The sequence below is a fragment of the Nannobrachium achirus genome (genome assembly GCF_963921795.1).
Source record: "Nannobrachium achirus genome assembly, chromosome: 16".
Lineage (NCBI taxonomy): Eukaryota > Metazoa > Chordata > Actinopteri > Myctophiformes > Myctophidae > Nannobrachium > Nannobrachium achirus.
Window position 1 is genome coordinate 61,871,508 of NC_137823.1, and position 16,198 is coordinate 61,887,705.

The 16,198-nt window shown below is 43.8% G+C and overlaps 1 protein-coding gene across 1 annotated transcript in view; it reads right to left on the bottom strand.

Moving 5' to 3' along the window:
• ryr3 (ryanodine receptor 3) overlaps window positions 1-16,198 on the bottom strand; it is a gene marked incomplete at both ends in the record, with an annotated part of 321,079 nt that overhangs the window by 25,069 nt on the left and 279,812 nt on the right. The window contains 13 exon segments of the mRNA XM_080745085.1: window positions 2,910-3,131; window positions 4,704-4,790; window positions 4,900-5,055; window positions 5,573-6,846; window positions 7,185-7,266; window positions 7,876-7,980; window positions 8,658-8,786; window positions 9,973-10,061; window positions 10,512-10,625; window positions 13,731-13,804; window positions 13,981-14,057; window positions 14,579-14,658; window positions 15,640-15,739. Coding sequence (XP_080601211.1) covers window positions 2,910-3,131; window positions 4,704-4,790; window positions 4,900-5,055; window positions 5,573-6,846; window positions 7,185-7,266; window positions 7,876-7,980; window positions 8,658-8,786; window positions 9,973-10,061; window positions 10,512-10,625; window positions 13,731-13,804; window positions 13,981-14,057; window positions 14,579-14,658; window positions 15,640-15,739 — 2,589 coding nt within the window.

Here is a 16,198-nt window from a genome sequence, read left to right on the forward strand (position 1 = left end):
AGTAGGTAGTAGCCCACCAGACAGAGAGACTATGTGTGTTCTTACCTTCAGTAGGTAGTAGCCCACCAGACAGAGAGACTATGTGTGTTCCTACCTTCAGTAGGTAGTAGCCCACCAGACAGAGAGACTATGTGTGTTCCTACCTTCAGTAGGTAGTAGCCCACCAGACAGAGAGACTATGTGTGTTCTTACCTTCAGTAGGTAGTAGCCCACCAGACAGAGAGACTATGTGTGTTCTTACCTTCAGTAGGTAGTAGCCCACCAGACAGAGAGACTATGTGTGTTCCTACCTTCAGTAGGTAGTAGCCCACCAGACAGAGAGACTATGTGTGTTCTTACCTTCAGTAGGTAGTAGCCCACCAGACAGAGTAAGGAGACTATGTGTGTTCCTACCTTCAGTAGGTAGTAGCCCACCAGACAGAGAGACTATGTGTGTTCTTACCTTCAGTAGGTAGTAGCCCACCAGACAGAGAGACTATGTGTGTTCCTACCTTCAGTAGGTAGTAGCCCACCAGACAGAGCAAGGAGACTATGTGTGTTCCTACCTTCAGTAGGTAGTAGCCCACCAGACAGAGAGACTATGTGTGTTCTTACCTTCAGTAGGTAGTAGCCCACCAGACAGAGTAAGGAGACTATGTGTGTTCCTACCTTCAGTAGGTAGTAGCCCACCAGACAGAGAGACTATGTGTGTTCTTACCTTCAGTAGGTAGTAGCCCACCAGACAGAGAGACTATGTGTGTTCTTACCTTCAGTAGGTAGTAGCCCACCAGACAGAGAGACTATGTGTGTTCTTACCTTCAGTAGGTAGTAGCCCACCAGACAGAGAGACTATGTGTGTTCTTACCTTCAGTAGGTAGTAGCCCACCAGACAGAGAGACTATGTGTGTTCTTACCTTCAGTAGGTAGTAGCCCACCAGACAGAGAGACTATGTGTGTTCCTACCTTCAGTAGGTAGTAGCCCACCAGACAGAGAGACTATGTGTGTTCCTACCTTCAGTAGGTAGTAGCCCACCAGACAGAGAGACTATGTGTGTTCTTACCTTCAGTAGGTAGTAGCCCACCAGACAGAGAGACTATGTGTGTTCTTACCTTCAGTAGGTAGTAGCCCACCAGACAGAGAGACTATGTGTGTTCCTACCTTCAGTAGGTAGTAGCCCACCAGACAGAGAGACTATGTGTGTTCTTACCTTCAGTAGGTAGTAGCCCACCAGACAGAGTAAGGAGACTATGTGTGTTCCTACCTTCAGTAGGTAGTAGCCCACCAGACAGAGAGACTATGTGTGTTCTTACCTTCAGTAGGTAGTAGCCCACCAGACAGAGAGACTATGTGTGTTCATACCTTCAGTAGGTAGTAGCCCACCAGACAGAGAGACTATGTGTGTTCTTACCTTCAGTAGGTAGTAGCCCACCAGACAGAGAGACTATGTGTGTTCCTACCTTCAGTAGGTAGTAGCCCACCAGACAGAGCAAGGAGACTATGTGTGTTCCTACCTTCAGTAGGTAGTAGCCCACCAGACAGAGCAAGGAGACTATGTGTGTTCTTACCTTCAGTAGGTAGTAGCCCACCAGACAGAGTAAGGAGGTCCTGTGTGTTCCTACCTTCAGTAGGGTTGGTGTCCCCCAGGGATCAATAGTAGGACCAATTCTGTTTTCTCTGTTCATAAACGACCTACCTGATGTATGTAAAGATGTACATATCCAGATGTACGCAGATGATGCGGTTATACTGACTCATGGAAAGAGCTATGCAGAGGTGTCAACGGTTTTAACTTCTGTTCTGACCAGCGTTCAGGACTGGCTTACAGACTCATGCCTGCTCCTGAATGCAAAAAAGACGGTCTGCATGGCTTTTTCCAAAAGACCAGTTGTGATGGAGTCATCAAATGTGTTTCTGGGTGGAGAGGAACTTGAACTTGTGTCAGAGTTCAAGTACCTCGGGGTCATGTTAGACTCAACCCTAACCTTTAAAAAACATGTAAAAAAGGTTACAAACACAATCAAGTTCAACCTTCAGAACTTTAAACAAATCAGACCTTTTTTGGCAGTTAGTGCTGCTAAATCTTATCTCCAATGCATGATCCAATCACACATTGAGTACTGTTTCACAAACTGGTCTTGCACAGGTATAACGATTCTCAAACCCATTGAACAGCTATATAAGAGTGCGCTTAAGGTATTCGATAGGAAACCCCGCTCATATCACCATTGTAATATTCTTCAGAGGTACCGTTTTTTGAGTTTCGCTAATTTTAAGGTATTTAAACAGGTCAGTATCATATATAAGACCCTAAATGGTCTATGCCCACCTCCCCTAAAGGAATTCATAAAAAGGAAGCCCGATAGAGGACTCAATACTAGAGCAATCACTAGAGGGGATTGCGAAGTACCGTACCGGGTAACCGCTTTTGGAAAAAACACCCTTTCAGTGCAGGGATGTTCAATCTGGAATGACCTACCTCTAACAATAAGAGACTGTTTGTCATTTCCATCCTTCAAGTTCAATCTAAAAAAATGGTTAGTTGACAATCAAACCTGTGACCATGTATAGTTTTAAGAGTACAGCTCATGTCATGTACGTATATTTTTAACTTTTCTTTTCTAATGTAGGGTACTGTTAGTAATATGTGTTGTTTTGTTGTTTTCTCTTGGTTGAGGAAAAATAGTATTTGTATGTATGTTCTTAGGCGCCCTCTCCTAATGTAGGGTTACTGTTTGTTGGTATGTATTGTTTTGTCTTCATGTGGGGACTACGGATGAAATTTAGCATTCTTGCTAATTCCGGCTTATTTACATTGCTTTCATGTAGTGTTCATTAATATGCATTGTCCCGTCTAAATAAACAAATAAAGTAAAGTAAAGTAAAGTAAAGGTAGTAGCCCACCAGACAGAGAGACTATGTGTGTTCCTACCTTCAGTAGGTAGTAGCCCACCAGACAGAGCAAGGAGATGATGGTGTGGCTTATGGCCAGGAAGCGCAGAGCTGGTTTCATGTAACCAGAGCTCTCCTGCAGGACGAACTCGTCCATGTCGAACAGAGTGTTCTCGGCGTCCGTTTCGTCGGCGATGGTCCAAGGGTCGTCCACGATGTGGATCTCCTCGTACAAATCCTCCTCCTCCTCAACCTCCGTGACCTGCCGAAAAGAAAAAAAAACACACGTTTAACCTTCATTGAACCACTTAAAACTGCATCTTCTTCGTTTGACCGGGTTACCCAGGGACCTGTAGAAGATTGGCCGATCTGCAAATCAGATATTTTCTGCCAACTACTATGTGTTTTAAAGCGAGCGTGAAGAACAGTGTTCTATGTTTTGTTTTTTTTTGTTTTTTTTAGGTTTAGTGAAAAACTTTCTGAATTCTGGCAGTGGCAGAGTACACTATGTTTTATCTCTGGGAGTTAAAAGAGTTAAACTAACTACCAACTGAAATGGATGTATTATTTTCGCTGTCCGATTGTAGCGTTTATGCTGATTCTTTAGATATTCCTTCTGAGCACGTTTTAGGTCATATTTAATCAAAGAGCTTCAAAAGTCACCAATTACAGTTTGGATTGTTAATAGAGCATCGCAGTGAGGTGTCGGAAGTCCATTTTCCATTCATTTTCACCATAGGGTTTTTCATTATCAGCCACAAAGTCGTAGCAATTCAATGTACACTCACCTCTAGGCTGGTGGTTGTAAAATGGTTCTATATGCTCCTGTAGAACCCCCGAGTATGTATGCAATCAATCTAGTTTTAGTAAAAACACGTTTTAATCAAGATCGCACGGAGAAGAACTGCATTTCCCATACTGCTAAACATGTACATCCCCTGAAATCGACGTCTGTGATTGGTCTAGCAGCTTCTTCTTCTTTCACATATCTTGCGGTTACGGCGGAAGTAGCTACTGCCCCCTGTCTTCCCGGCGGATTATTGCACTTCAGCAGAACTCCGTGAGCGATCGTCTTTCTTTTACAAATATGATGCACTATGTTAAGGATGACGATAAGAGCGTCCACAGAGATGACAATCTCTACATTTCAGGCCATATGCTGGCCTGGATAACTAAACCGAGCGTGATTTAAGGGCTATATTTCAGGAAACAAGTGTCATTCGCAATGCATTCTGGGAGTGTAGTTTCCGCAATTTAAAAAAACAATGATGTACACAGTCTTGTACCCTGCCCTTTTTTTCAGCTTTCTAATTAATCTTTGCATTCAAAAAAATGTGAATATTGACATGATTCCTCTCCAGCCGAGGTGGCTTTGTCCAAGGCTTAAAAACGTTTAAATAAATACTTTATGAAATGTCTATGGAAGAAATGAATGGGGAAAACGCTTCCGACACCAGAGTGAGGACGGGGTGGGGCTTCAACTGCGATGCTCTATATGAATATGTGTATTTGCCCACAGCAAACTGAAGTGTACCGTGTGGTCTTTTACGTATTTGCATGGTTCAGTTGTTGGACAGTGTATTTCCCCCTTTCCCACAAATAAAAAAAGGAGTGGCAAAAGTATGTATATGAATTATTTGGTGTTATTAATCCTAAGCATAAGCTTGATTTTAATATGACAGATGAATGAATAGTGGGCTGTGGAATTAATCAAACAAAATATTCTTCAAACAGAAGAATATTTGGGTCCATTTGACTCCATTTGTGGGGAGACCTTGAAATGTAAAACGTTTGAGAACCATTGGTCTGCAGAACAGCAGTTTGTTGTGGTTACCTTGTAGAAGAGAAGAATGAAGTTGATTGCGAAGCAGATGAACAGAGCCAGGAAACGAAGGTTGTAGAAATTACGAGCCAAGGAGTTCTGCAAACACGAGCACAGTGACGGCCAGATGATCACTTGGTGTATTTATTTTTTTATTTTTTTTCAGATTTACATCTATGAACAAATTAAAATAGAAAGAGAGACATACCACCATCTTGCTGACGACCGCTTGCAGGAATGCAACGATGTAGGACATGATGGTTGGTGACGGCTCCTCCGCAGGCACAGCCTCAGACTTTGGTTTCTCCTCCGCCGGCGGTTCCTTGGGCTCCTCCTCCTTCGACTTGTCCTCCTTCTCCTGGTGCTCCGTGCTTTAGGAGGAAAGGAGGAGATTACATCCTGGTCCATTTTGTGCGAGGCTAAATTATTTTTTACAGAGGTGATATCCACTCAAGCCCAGTTGCTGGACAAACGGCAATACATAAAAGAATAGAGTCCGCAAAACACTGGTGAATACTCACCTCCGTTTATTGCTTCAACGTTTGGATCCGTTTGGATCTTTTTCAGGAATAAAATCATAAAATAATTGTATTCCTGAAGAAGATCCAAACAGATTGAAACGTTGAAGCAATTAAACGGAGCTGAGTATTCACCAGTGTTGCAGACTCTATTCTTTCCTAAATTATTTTTACACCTCAGTAATTTTCACTCACTCTGCTTTCTCTGGTTCGGCCTCTTCTTTCTTGGCAGCAGCAGCAGCAGCAGCTTTCTGTGTGTGTGTGTGTGTGGGGGGGTTGGGGAGAGCATGAGAAAAACGTGTGTGTTGTGAGGAATGGAAGATGTCAGAACGTCACAGGTCATACAAATCTTAAAATACCGACCTTTTTTTGCTCAGCAGGGGTTTCGCTTAACTCGGAGACGTCGCCCAGTCCGGCCTCTGATGCATGTTTCCCTTCCTTCTTGACGGGATTCAACAGGTCAAGCAGCACGTCCGTATCCGCCTTGTCACCCGGGGGTGCCATGGCCATGTCCATGCCTCCAGCACACTCAATAGAATCCCTTTTCTCCATCTCCATCACATCGCCGTGGATGCCGAACTGCGTGGGGTCAGGCATGTTGCCCAGGATGTCGGTCACCTTGATGTTCTTGGCGCCCTCGACCAGCCCCCCGCCGAACATGGACGACCAGATGATGTGGAAGAAGCCGAAGATCAAGCCATAGATTCCCTTGAAGAAGCCTGTGAAGAGCATCCAGAAGAAGGAAAAGAAGCCCACAATCATCTCCTTGTAGCTCAACTTCTTAAACTTCTTGTAGCGTTTGCGCATGCTGCCGAGGGACAGAGCGTGGCGGACTTCCAAGAACTTTGCCTTGACGGAGCGGCAGGCGTTGGTGAAGGCAGAGGCGGCCTCCTCCTCAGCTCCACCCAGCTCGTCCAGGAAGCTGTGCATGCCCTCCTCCTCCTCCTCCTCCTCTGGTTTCTCAGGAACGTCCGGCTCGGAGATCTGCGACGCCAGCTGCATCTCAAAGATGGTGTCCTCGCAGAAGTTGACAAACATCTCCATCTTCTCGCTCTCGCCGCCCTCGTTCACCACGTCGAAGATGAACTGCCGCTTGGACTCCTTGACCTGCGGCTTCTCCCACTGCTCGCGACTCGACTCGCTGATCTCGAAGTACACGCGCTCGATGCGCTTGGCGCTGCCCATGATCTCGATGCGTCCCAAGTAGGGCTCAAAGTAGGTGAGCGTGCTCTCCGCCAACTCCAGGAAAGGGGCGAGGCGGGCGTCGTGAGGCATGTGCTCCGACAGGTTGGTCAGCAACACGGCCACGTTGAAGCCGATTTCTTTGGCGGGCTCGTGGAAGCGCTCCACAAACTCCTGGTAGTTGAAAACGTCGTTCTCGTCGGGTTCCACGCATAAAAGCAGGAAGTCGATCTCTGACTGGGTGTACTGCATCTGGCTCTCCATGGACTTCTGGAACTCCTTCTTGGAGATGAGGCCCTTGTGGTCGGGGTCGTACTCCCTGAAGTTGTCGGAGGTGGTCAGGTCCTTCAGCTTGAGGAACATGTCGAAGAACTTGAGGATCATCTCCACGTTGTTGGACGACTCCACCAGAGTGTCTACCATCTGCTTTCCAATCATTCCATTCACCACGTTGCCTATGGAGAGAATACGCAGGCTTGTGGGGTTGGCTTAAATGTAGCATTTCATACAAAAGCTTTGGCTTAGCGTAGGTTGCTTTGTAATTACTTGCTTTGAACGAGTTCTTTCCTAAACAAGTAATACACCATTACAATGTGACACACCATCAACAATGCACTAATTAATCAATGCTGAAGTGAAAGTGAAGTATATCATAACATATTAAGCAGGTGATTCATAAATTATAAATAAAATATGTATTTTCAATAAGAACTATTATAAGCCAGATATTCCCAGCTAGATAGTGCTGTAAAAATACATATTTTTATAGTTTCATTGATGGCCTCAAGCTTACCCTCCAGTAGTGACAGCATCATGACGATCATGTCCTTCTGCAAATCCATCAGTTCCTTCAACAGCTCAATCTGACTGGAGTCCTGCCAACAGATCACAGAGTATTCACTCAAACGTATTGTCATTGAACATGCAACTAACCTGCGTTCAACCTGAACCTTTTCCATTTACTTTTATTACTATTACTTTTTCTTTCTAAAAGAAAAAACTGTACACCATTTCATAGCCTCTCTTGTCCCTCTTCTTTTTGCCAGACCCATGAAATGGGTAGGCCTACATAAGCAAATGTCTGTCCGGGTTTTCTATATAAAGGGTATATATGATGATGACATGATGATGACATGCCTACAAAAGGCATGATGTCATAAATGATGATGACAGACAGGGGGTTGGCAGAACCGGGGTCTGGCACAACCAGGTTGACCTGGTCTAGTTTATACAAATATGCTAATTTATGAATGATACAAATTCATATTGAAAGTCTTTATGGCATGGCTCTGTAAGAGACTCTGTAAGATCTACAAGCTCACAACGCTTTGAAATATTTGGATATATATGTGGAACATTTGAAAAAACACAAACGTTCTCTTATGCAGGCCCGGGCCCTTCCTTCTTTTCAGATGGGGGTGCGCTGCCAAGTACATATCAATTTTTGGGGTCCTCCATGACATACTGAAGCTGACATACTGTACCTGAGAAAGCTTCATCTGCATGTTGGCGAACACATGTAGGAAGCCCACCACTGCATCCCACAGTCTGCTGTGGGCCAGACTCTGCTGGTTCCCAATACACGGGCCCTGGAGAGAGGAAACCAGACAGGAAATAACGTACACACACAGCAAAGATAGACAATGCATTTGATATGGATTATGTTAGCAGAGTCATAGTTTGAATTGTTAAAAATGTGGACATAAGCCTAGGGGGACCAATTTCAGCCGCTCAAACCGGGACACGAACCACTGTTGCCTAAAACCGGGACCCTCAAAGCAATGCGCACGTTACCGCGCACGCGCGTGTCCATTCTCTAACGTTCGTGCACGCGCACATACACACCGCAGGGTTGCATACATGGCAGTGAGTGATTGACAAACAGCCTCAGCGTTGAATTCAGACACGCAATGAATTTGTTCATGTTTTCTGATTGGTTAGGTGAGCATGTTTTCATGAAAATGTTAAATGTCTTTGCAACCACTGAAAACAGCTACTATTATTTTAATTGTGGTGAAAACCGGGTCAATTTTGTAGTGAATGTTGAAAACCGGGACATATTAGTGTTTTAGAGATATTTGTCGGGACACCGGGACACGCAACTTGAAAACGGGACTGTCCCGGGTAAAACGGGACTGTCCCGGGTAAAACGGGACGTCTGGTCACCCTACATAAGCCCCAGTGCGGACATTTTCATCCATAGTTTCCAGTTTGTATATTTCATTATTGCTGCTGGTGGACATAAAGTATGGCACCCAGGTGTTACCTGAATGTACTCAGTCAGTGAGTTGAAGATCTGCTTGGCCACAGCTAAAGCCTTGGCGAAGTTGACCTGTCCAGTCTCATCGATGACGTCCTTCCCAGAGTAGTACCAGTAGAAGTCACTGATAGACTCCTAAAGAACAGGATCATGTTGGATTTACCAGATTCAAGCAGCAGCCGTCGGGCAGAAACCTTGCAATCTCCATATTTCAACTTTTTATGTATGTCGATTCTTTCTATTGAATATTAAACAGATGAAAAGTTTTGACAAGAGAATAATAAGCACACTGGATCCATTGGACTCTTTTCCATTTCCTGAAAAGTAATGCTTTTGGACACACAAGGTTTCCACCTAGCAGTGATGTTATGTTATACTTAGGAAACCCCAATCCAATGGTAGGACATAAAAGCACTATGGCTGTGTGGAGTAAATAGTGTAAAAGAAAAGAGCTTCTACCACTTTTTCGAGTCACGTGTTCAAATACTGGATTCTGATTGGCTAAATTCCGGAGGTTATGAGAGGACAACTGCCGCAAGGTTGTGAGGACTTGTCCGAGATCAATGCGCCTCAGTGTACATCCGGGGACTTCAGGAGGTAGTCGGAACACCTTTCCCCCAACCAACAAATGAAGGTCGCAGCGGTCCTATGTTTACTAACGTGCGTACTATCGTCGCCGATTTATTTGGATCCAATGCAATCCGCCAACTTTAAAGCCCCTTTTCTCTGAACCTATGCCTTTCTGGAAGCGAACAGCCTCTATTTACGGCCGGAACGGTGCTTTTAACTGACGTTAGCTTAGCTGTAAGCTAGACGCATGGATTAGTATGGAGTTGGCGCCATCTGTTGGTGAGTAGAAGATGTTGTTTGTGGAACTATCTGCTGTCTCGCGGAAGTTTTATAGGCAATAATGATTGTAACTTAAGATCCTTGCAAGTTACAACTATGTGTTTTCTTTCATGTATACGGGAAAAAGTGGTAGAAAAGCTATTTACCACTCGGGGTCGGACATTATGCTCTCATAATGTCCTGAGTGAGGGTGTTATCGGACTCGGCTGCGCCTCGTCCGATAACACCCTCACTGCGGACATTATGAGAGCATAATGTCCTCTCACTCGGGGTAAATTGCTTACTTAATCATTTAAGTCCTATACTGTATATTTTTATCTACGATCAATAGAAAACTGGCTGTTTTGTCTAGTTATTTATATTTATATACAGTATACAGATATAATTGCCTATAATATAAGCAGGCTACCTAATGTACAATGATTAACCATGTGTAGGTGTGAGCTTGCATGCATGTGTGTGCGTGTGTCACCTGAAGGCGGAGTAGATAGTCAACAGTGCTGATAATGATGTTAACCGTTGTTGTATTCCCTGTTTGAGTTCTCAGGAAGTTCTGGAAATCTAACATGAACATTAGAGAGACTCTTAGTAATTATGGATGCCCAAGCGTGAAATGCCAAATAAAGCCCCTTTTCCACTGCAAGGTGGAACCAGAACTTTCAGGAATCTGAACTTATTTTTTTGGTTCTGGTTTTGTTTCCATTGTGTACGGCCCGGTTCCAGACCAGGTTCCTGGAACCTTTTTTAGGTCCTGCTCCTGAGGCAGAACTAAACTGTTCTGGGAACCTATGGGCGGGGCCAGCAGCGCTGCTGCTGTTTTTTGGGGACCTTCCCGGTTAGGTCTGGTTATATGGAAACATAAGCAGAACTTGGTCCCGGAACTTCACAGGTTCTTGAAAGTTCTTGGTTCTAGAAAGTTCTAGTTCTGTGTCGGCCCTACAGTGGAAATGCGGCACAGCTCCTTTCATGAGTTGTGTGTGGATTTCAGGGTATTTTCAAAATTGTTCTCACCTCCGTTGTGCCCCTCACAGAGAAGTTGCAAAAAACGGAAAAGGTCCTTGGTAAACTCGTCGTTCTGCAACACCTTGGTGCCTTGGGAGACGGAAGACAACAGTGTGAACGCAGCTCTTTCATTCCAACACGTTCAATCGCTATCATAACATGGTGTAAAATAAGACATGAAACTCCACCCGTCTGAGACGCGCAGCACAGTCGGAGGGGTTTCATGTTCTCATTTTAGATGTCCACTGGGCCTTTAGATTTGCAGCTTCGAAATCTGAATCCAAAATGCTGATAGTAAGAAAATGCTCTTGATATTAATCGAGTGAATACACCAGGACATTTCAATAAGCTGGGGTTAGCCTGGTAACTTTCACATGTAGCAGAATGTTGCCCTTTACGAGGAGAAAACAATGGGGTGGATCGTTTCAGAAAGGCATGATTCCACTACCCGCTTTGATGCCAAACGGTAGGTAGTCCATTCAGTAGGGCTACACCATGTGAAAGTTAGACGTGTCTACGCTCTATGGGAAAACCAGCTTTCTGAAATAGACCCCCCCAAGTCAAGCAAAAAAAGCTTTGCTTATAAGGGGCTGTGTACACCGAGGCGTTTCTTTCCTGAATGCAGTGTGCTGTATATGTTCAATCGTTCTCAATGGGAGCGCTGCAGTGTGACCAGGCGTTAAAGGACAACTCCTCCCTAAATCACTTCTAGGCTAATTTTCCTACTTATATTGATCCCAAAAGACTGTCTCCCATGGACAGTCTTTTGGGAGACAGTCTATTAGGCAGAAATTCCCCTGTTATCCAGTTTCCCCAGCAGAACCCAGCAGCCTTTATAGCATAGCGATAGGCTTATAGGCTCCACTCTATGCTATCAGAGTTGCTGGGTTCTGCTGGCGAAACTGGACAAAAGGAGCATTTCTGCCTAATAGACTCCATGGACAGTCTTTTTGGATCAATATAAGTAGGAAAATGTTGTCCTTTAAGCATCTATCCTGCGCTCCACGTTCATGTAGTATGGAGTTTTTTTATCAGTTCGTTTTGAACTGAAATATTTTCAACTCTGGCCGTTTGGATGACAGCACATTGCGTTTTCAGCTGGGGAAAAAAACGGTTTGGTGGACACACGGCCTAAGCTGTAAAAACCTTTGGTCCAAATATTTGTGGAGAGATGATGTTTTTGTGAGCCCATGTGTTTTGGTTGGAGTAACAAGATTTGCATTAGTAATGTTAACATGAAAACGGTTACCACATGGACAGGTAATGGATTGTGGAGAATCCATTTATCCACTCTTTAGCTACACTCTAAACAGTCACCATGCATCTTAGGTCCCTGCACAACAGAGTCGATCGTTAATGCATTTATAGTTAATGCATTTAGGATAGGATAGTAGGTGGGGTAGTTGAGAGGCAAGAGCTATATTGAATAAAGCATGGAAGAGAGTGGGCCACAGATGATGGTGGACACATTCAGGGTGGGAGCATGAGGATGATCTAAAGCACAGATTTGCTATTTACCCCGCTCAGTTCGGCCTGCCATCGATGAGTTTTTTAAATGACCGGGAAGGAGACAAACGAACAATAGACGCAGACATAAGCAAAAAGAGAGTCATTGAATTACAACATGAAAGATATGGAAGACATCGGGTGAAAGGAGGACAACATCATGCAGTTAAGGAAAACAATCGTTTTGGGGGAAAAGAGGGTGGGTGGTAATATTATAAAATGCTGCTCTGAGCTTTATGTTATGATGTATTTTAGCAGCATGTGATGAGTTCAGAGATGTGAGATCAATAGGGTCAAAGGGCCAATCTAACTCTAACCTAACCGTAATAAGAGAGACACAGAATATCAGTCAGTGAATTGTTAAAGACAGCACTCAGTGGAAATGTATAGCAACAGATAGAATGAAAAGACAAGACATTTTATGGTGCGTGCATGTATGTGTGTGTTGTGTGTTTGTGTGTGTGTGTGTGTGTGTGTGTGTGTGTGTGTGTGTGTGTGTGTGTGTGTGTGTGTGTGTGTGTGTGTCTGTGTGTGGCTGGGGGGGGGGGGGGGGGGGGAGCTGTAACATAACCTCTGCACAGGTAACGTAAACTCTGCTTTGATTGATTATTAGACAAGTACAGTCAAAAGTTACACTTAGGGATCTATTTTGAGTACCAGCTCTTAAACTTAAAGGCCTGTCCATACTGTCTCCGACCACCAAACTTTTTGTCAGAAAGATCCGGTTCAACTACAAAATGACGACACTCGCATCTTCTGAAAAGCATTAACCCGAATTAGAGTTCGGAAAGCTGCACGTCAGAAAGTCGGAACTCTCTGACGAAAAGTTTGGTGGTGGCTTTAAGGCCTTTAAGTTAAGGCATAAGAGCTGGTACTTAAGACAATCAAAATAGAGCCCTTAGTATAAAGGGATTTACTCCAAAAAGGTCCTTGCGGTCTTGTTTCCATTGGGGTCCTTGGTAGCATCATCAAAAACAATCAATAACATCACAAGTATGAAAACACTATATGTACAGGGTAGAAAAAAGGGTGGGGGTAAAGTAAGGGGAAGGGGATCACTTTTCGCCACTACCTCCACCTCTGGCCTCATGAAAGGTACTTCAAGTACTGACAGAAACCAATCAAAGACTCCTGCTCTGTGAAACAGGATACAATTATGCTCTGGGATTACAGGTTGTTTGAAAAGCGCAAATGCTTCTCTTGTGTCCACATTTTCCCTCGACAACAATGACATAATTAGGTAACACTTTCTATGAAGCCCACATGTATAATGCATCATGAGGGCATTCGTAATGAGTTGTGTGTATAGGTAATCATAATGTATTACAAGCAGTCAGTCAAGAGTGCATTATAATGCACTATGAGTGTCCTCATAATGCTTTAGATGTGGGGTTCATAAGTATTCAAGAGCATCCATAGAACACTTGGACTTAGGTAATTGGAATTCATTATAATGTTGTATGACAGTTGATATAGCGCATCATAAAGCATTATGTGTGTTAATGAGTGTAGTTATGAAGCATTATGAATGCATTATAATGCATTATGAATGCCCTCATAATGCATTATAAATGTGGGCTTCATAGAAAGTGTTACCCATAATTATTATTCAATTGTTACTGTGGCAGTAATACTGATGTACTGCCACAGGCACTGAATTCCAAGACTAAAGGATAAGACGACGTTAGATACTAAAATAAGGATGAATCCATCTTCACTTACTTGCGCCATCTTCTGTAACCATACCCAATCCCTCTGCTTTGTTCTGCCTCTCAAATGCATTCAGGTCCAAGACACTGTAAAATAGACATGTCAAATATATGAGCTGTGTGTGTGTGTGTTTGTGTGTGTGTGTGTGTGTGTGTGTGTGTGTGTGTGTGTGTGTGTGTGTGTGTGTGTGTGTGTGTGTGTGTGTGTGTGTGTGTGTGTGTGTGTGTGTGTGTGTGTGTGTGTGTGTGTGTGTTCACAGTACCTGCAGGACTGCATCAGCCCTGACAGACTCTTGAAGAAGCCTGCGTCTCTTTTCTCTTTGAGGTAATCAAGCATTTTCTGCAATGCGGAGAACAAGGACAATCATTAAACAAATGTGCACCAGTCAAAATGGCTGCATTAAACATAATCCGTTACAGTACATGCATTGTCCAGTTTACAATGCCTAATTTGACCACTATGTGCACACAAACATGGGCTTTCGTCTACATGTGTTTGTCCGCCAAAGCAACCAGATTGTTGTTGCATTCACAGGGTTTCTTAAGTGAACAACAGATGATAGAGCTTTGATGATTCAGTTGTCAAAGCAACACCTCAGTAAACAAGAAACACAGATAGAGTACAGGTTAACCACTACAACCTTAGCATACCTATTCTGGGGGGAACATTTGCCAAAAAATAACCATAACATATCATAACACGTCGCAACGTGGCGTGTTGTGAGCTTGCCTTTTGTGTACAGGGGAAAAAGAGAGGACAAAGTGCAGAACCATCTCAGGTCCAGTTTATTAAGTATGGAGGGTTTAAGTGGTTGAGAGTAAGAGATATACTACAGCCCAAGTAGAAGCTGTGACTCTGACCTGCTGAACTTGCACGTTGCCTCCATTCAGGATGGAGATGCCCAGTTTGAGGGTGCAGGTCACCATGGGACCCAGGTGACCTGGGAGAACATACAGTAAGAGGATGAAGGTTGGTCATAAGAGAAGGGCATGCAAGTAAAAGAAAATAGAAAAAGAATAGGCATACACAGAACACAGTACATGGCAGCATGTCAAACTGAACTCTATTTAAAGAGAGAGAGACACACACACACACACACACACACACACACACACACACACACACACACACACACACACACACACACACACACACACACACACACACACACACACACACACACACACTCACTCACTCACACACACACACACACTCACAGAGTGAGTGTGTGTAAGTGTGTGAGTGATCCTTCTACTACAGTATGTACTAAATTGAGCATACATTTTGAATCATCACCTATCAAAATTGTGTGTGATTTGTTAACATTAGGGGTGTAACGATACATTTTAACAGCGATACGGTACGCATCACAATACATGGTTAACGATACGATACATGGACAATATAGTAACTATTTAGCAAAGAAATGAAATCTGTGTAAAACGTGTAAAAAATCTATTATGGAAGTAAACGCTGTGATTATCTTGCAAATACATGGACATTATATTTCAATACATTATGGACAACCCCACCTTGACATGAACACAGAGATTACACACATTTATCGATAGATCAAGAGTAGCGATATGGAATGGAAAGGTAATTGGCCTCTTTTTCATTTTCCTTCTTAAAATTGCCAAATACAAGGCACAAATACTTAGTTTCCATACAATCAATTATTTGCATTGCAAAACGATTCGATACCGATTACCGCATTTTAAAACATTACGATACGATACAAAGCCAAAACGGTATGATATTTTGCTTTTGCAAACGATATAGATCATTGCAAATTAAAATACATTTTTCGATTCAGTTACTATATTATTAAACCCCTAGTTACCATGTGTGCATGCATGTTAGTTAAATGGGTCCATTTGTATGTGTAGAACATCCCAGCCAAAACCATTATAACCGTCACCTTTACTGGCACTGATCATCTGCAGTACCATCTCAGCTGCCCCGCGGGCATGCAACCTCGCCTGCTGATACAGGATCTTCTGCTTCTCCATCTCTTTTTCCTGAGGGAAAACACACACACACATGAACACACACGCACATGCATACACAGACACACACACACATGAACACACACACAGGCACATGCATACACATACACAGACACACATACACTCACACACGCGGTCGAGACATGATGATCAACACACACGGATGGGATCTTTGTGTTCTCACATTCAAGGCGACATACTCTCAGTCATAAGTATTCTTTTTCTCATTATTGGCTGCCCGGGGGACCAATTCATCCGTCAGCACCGGAGACAGAAACACTCCATCAGGAGCAGTGGTGCAGTGAGGGAGACAGTCAGTGACCATCAAGGCCGCAATGCCAGGCAGACCTTCAGGCTATTAGTACACCCCCGCCCGTCCCTGTTCCAGAGACCATGTCAGCCTCTGGGCAGACGTACTGTAGCTTGTTGCCTGTTCGACCCTTGGGTCACCCATGCAGTGTACAGTAAGTA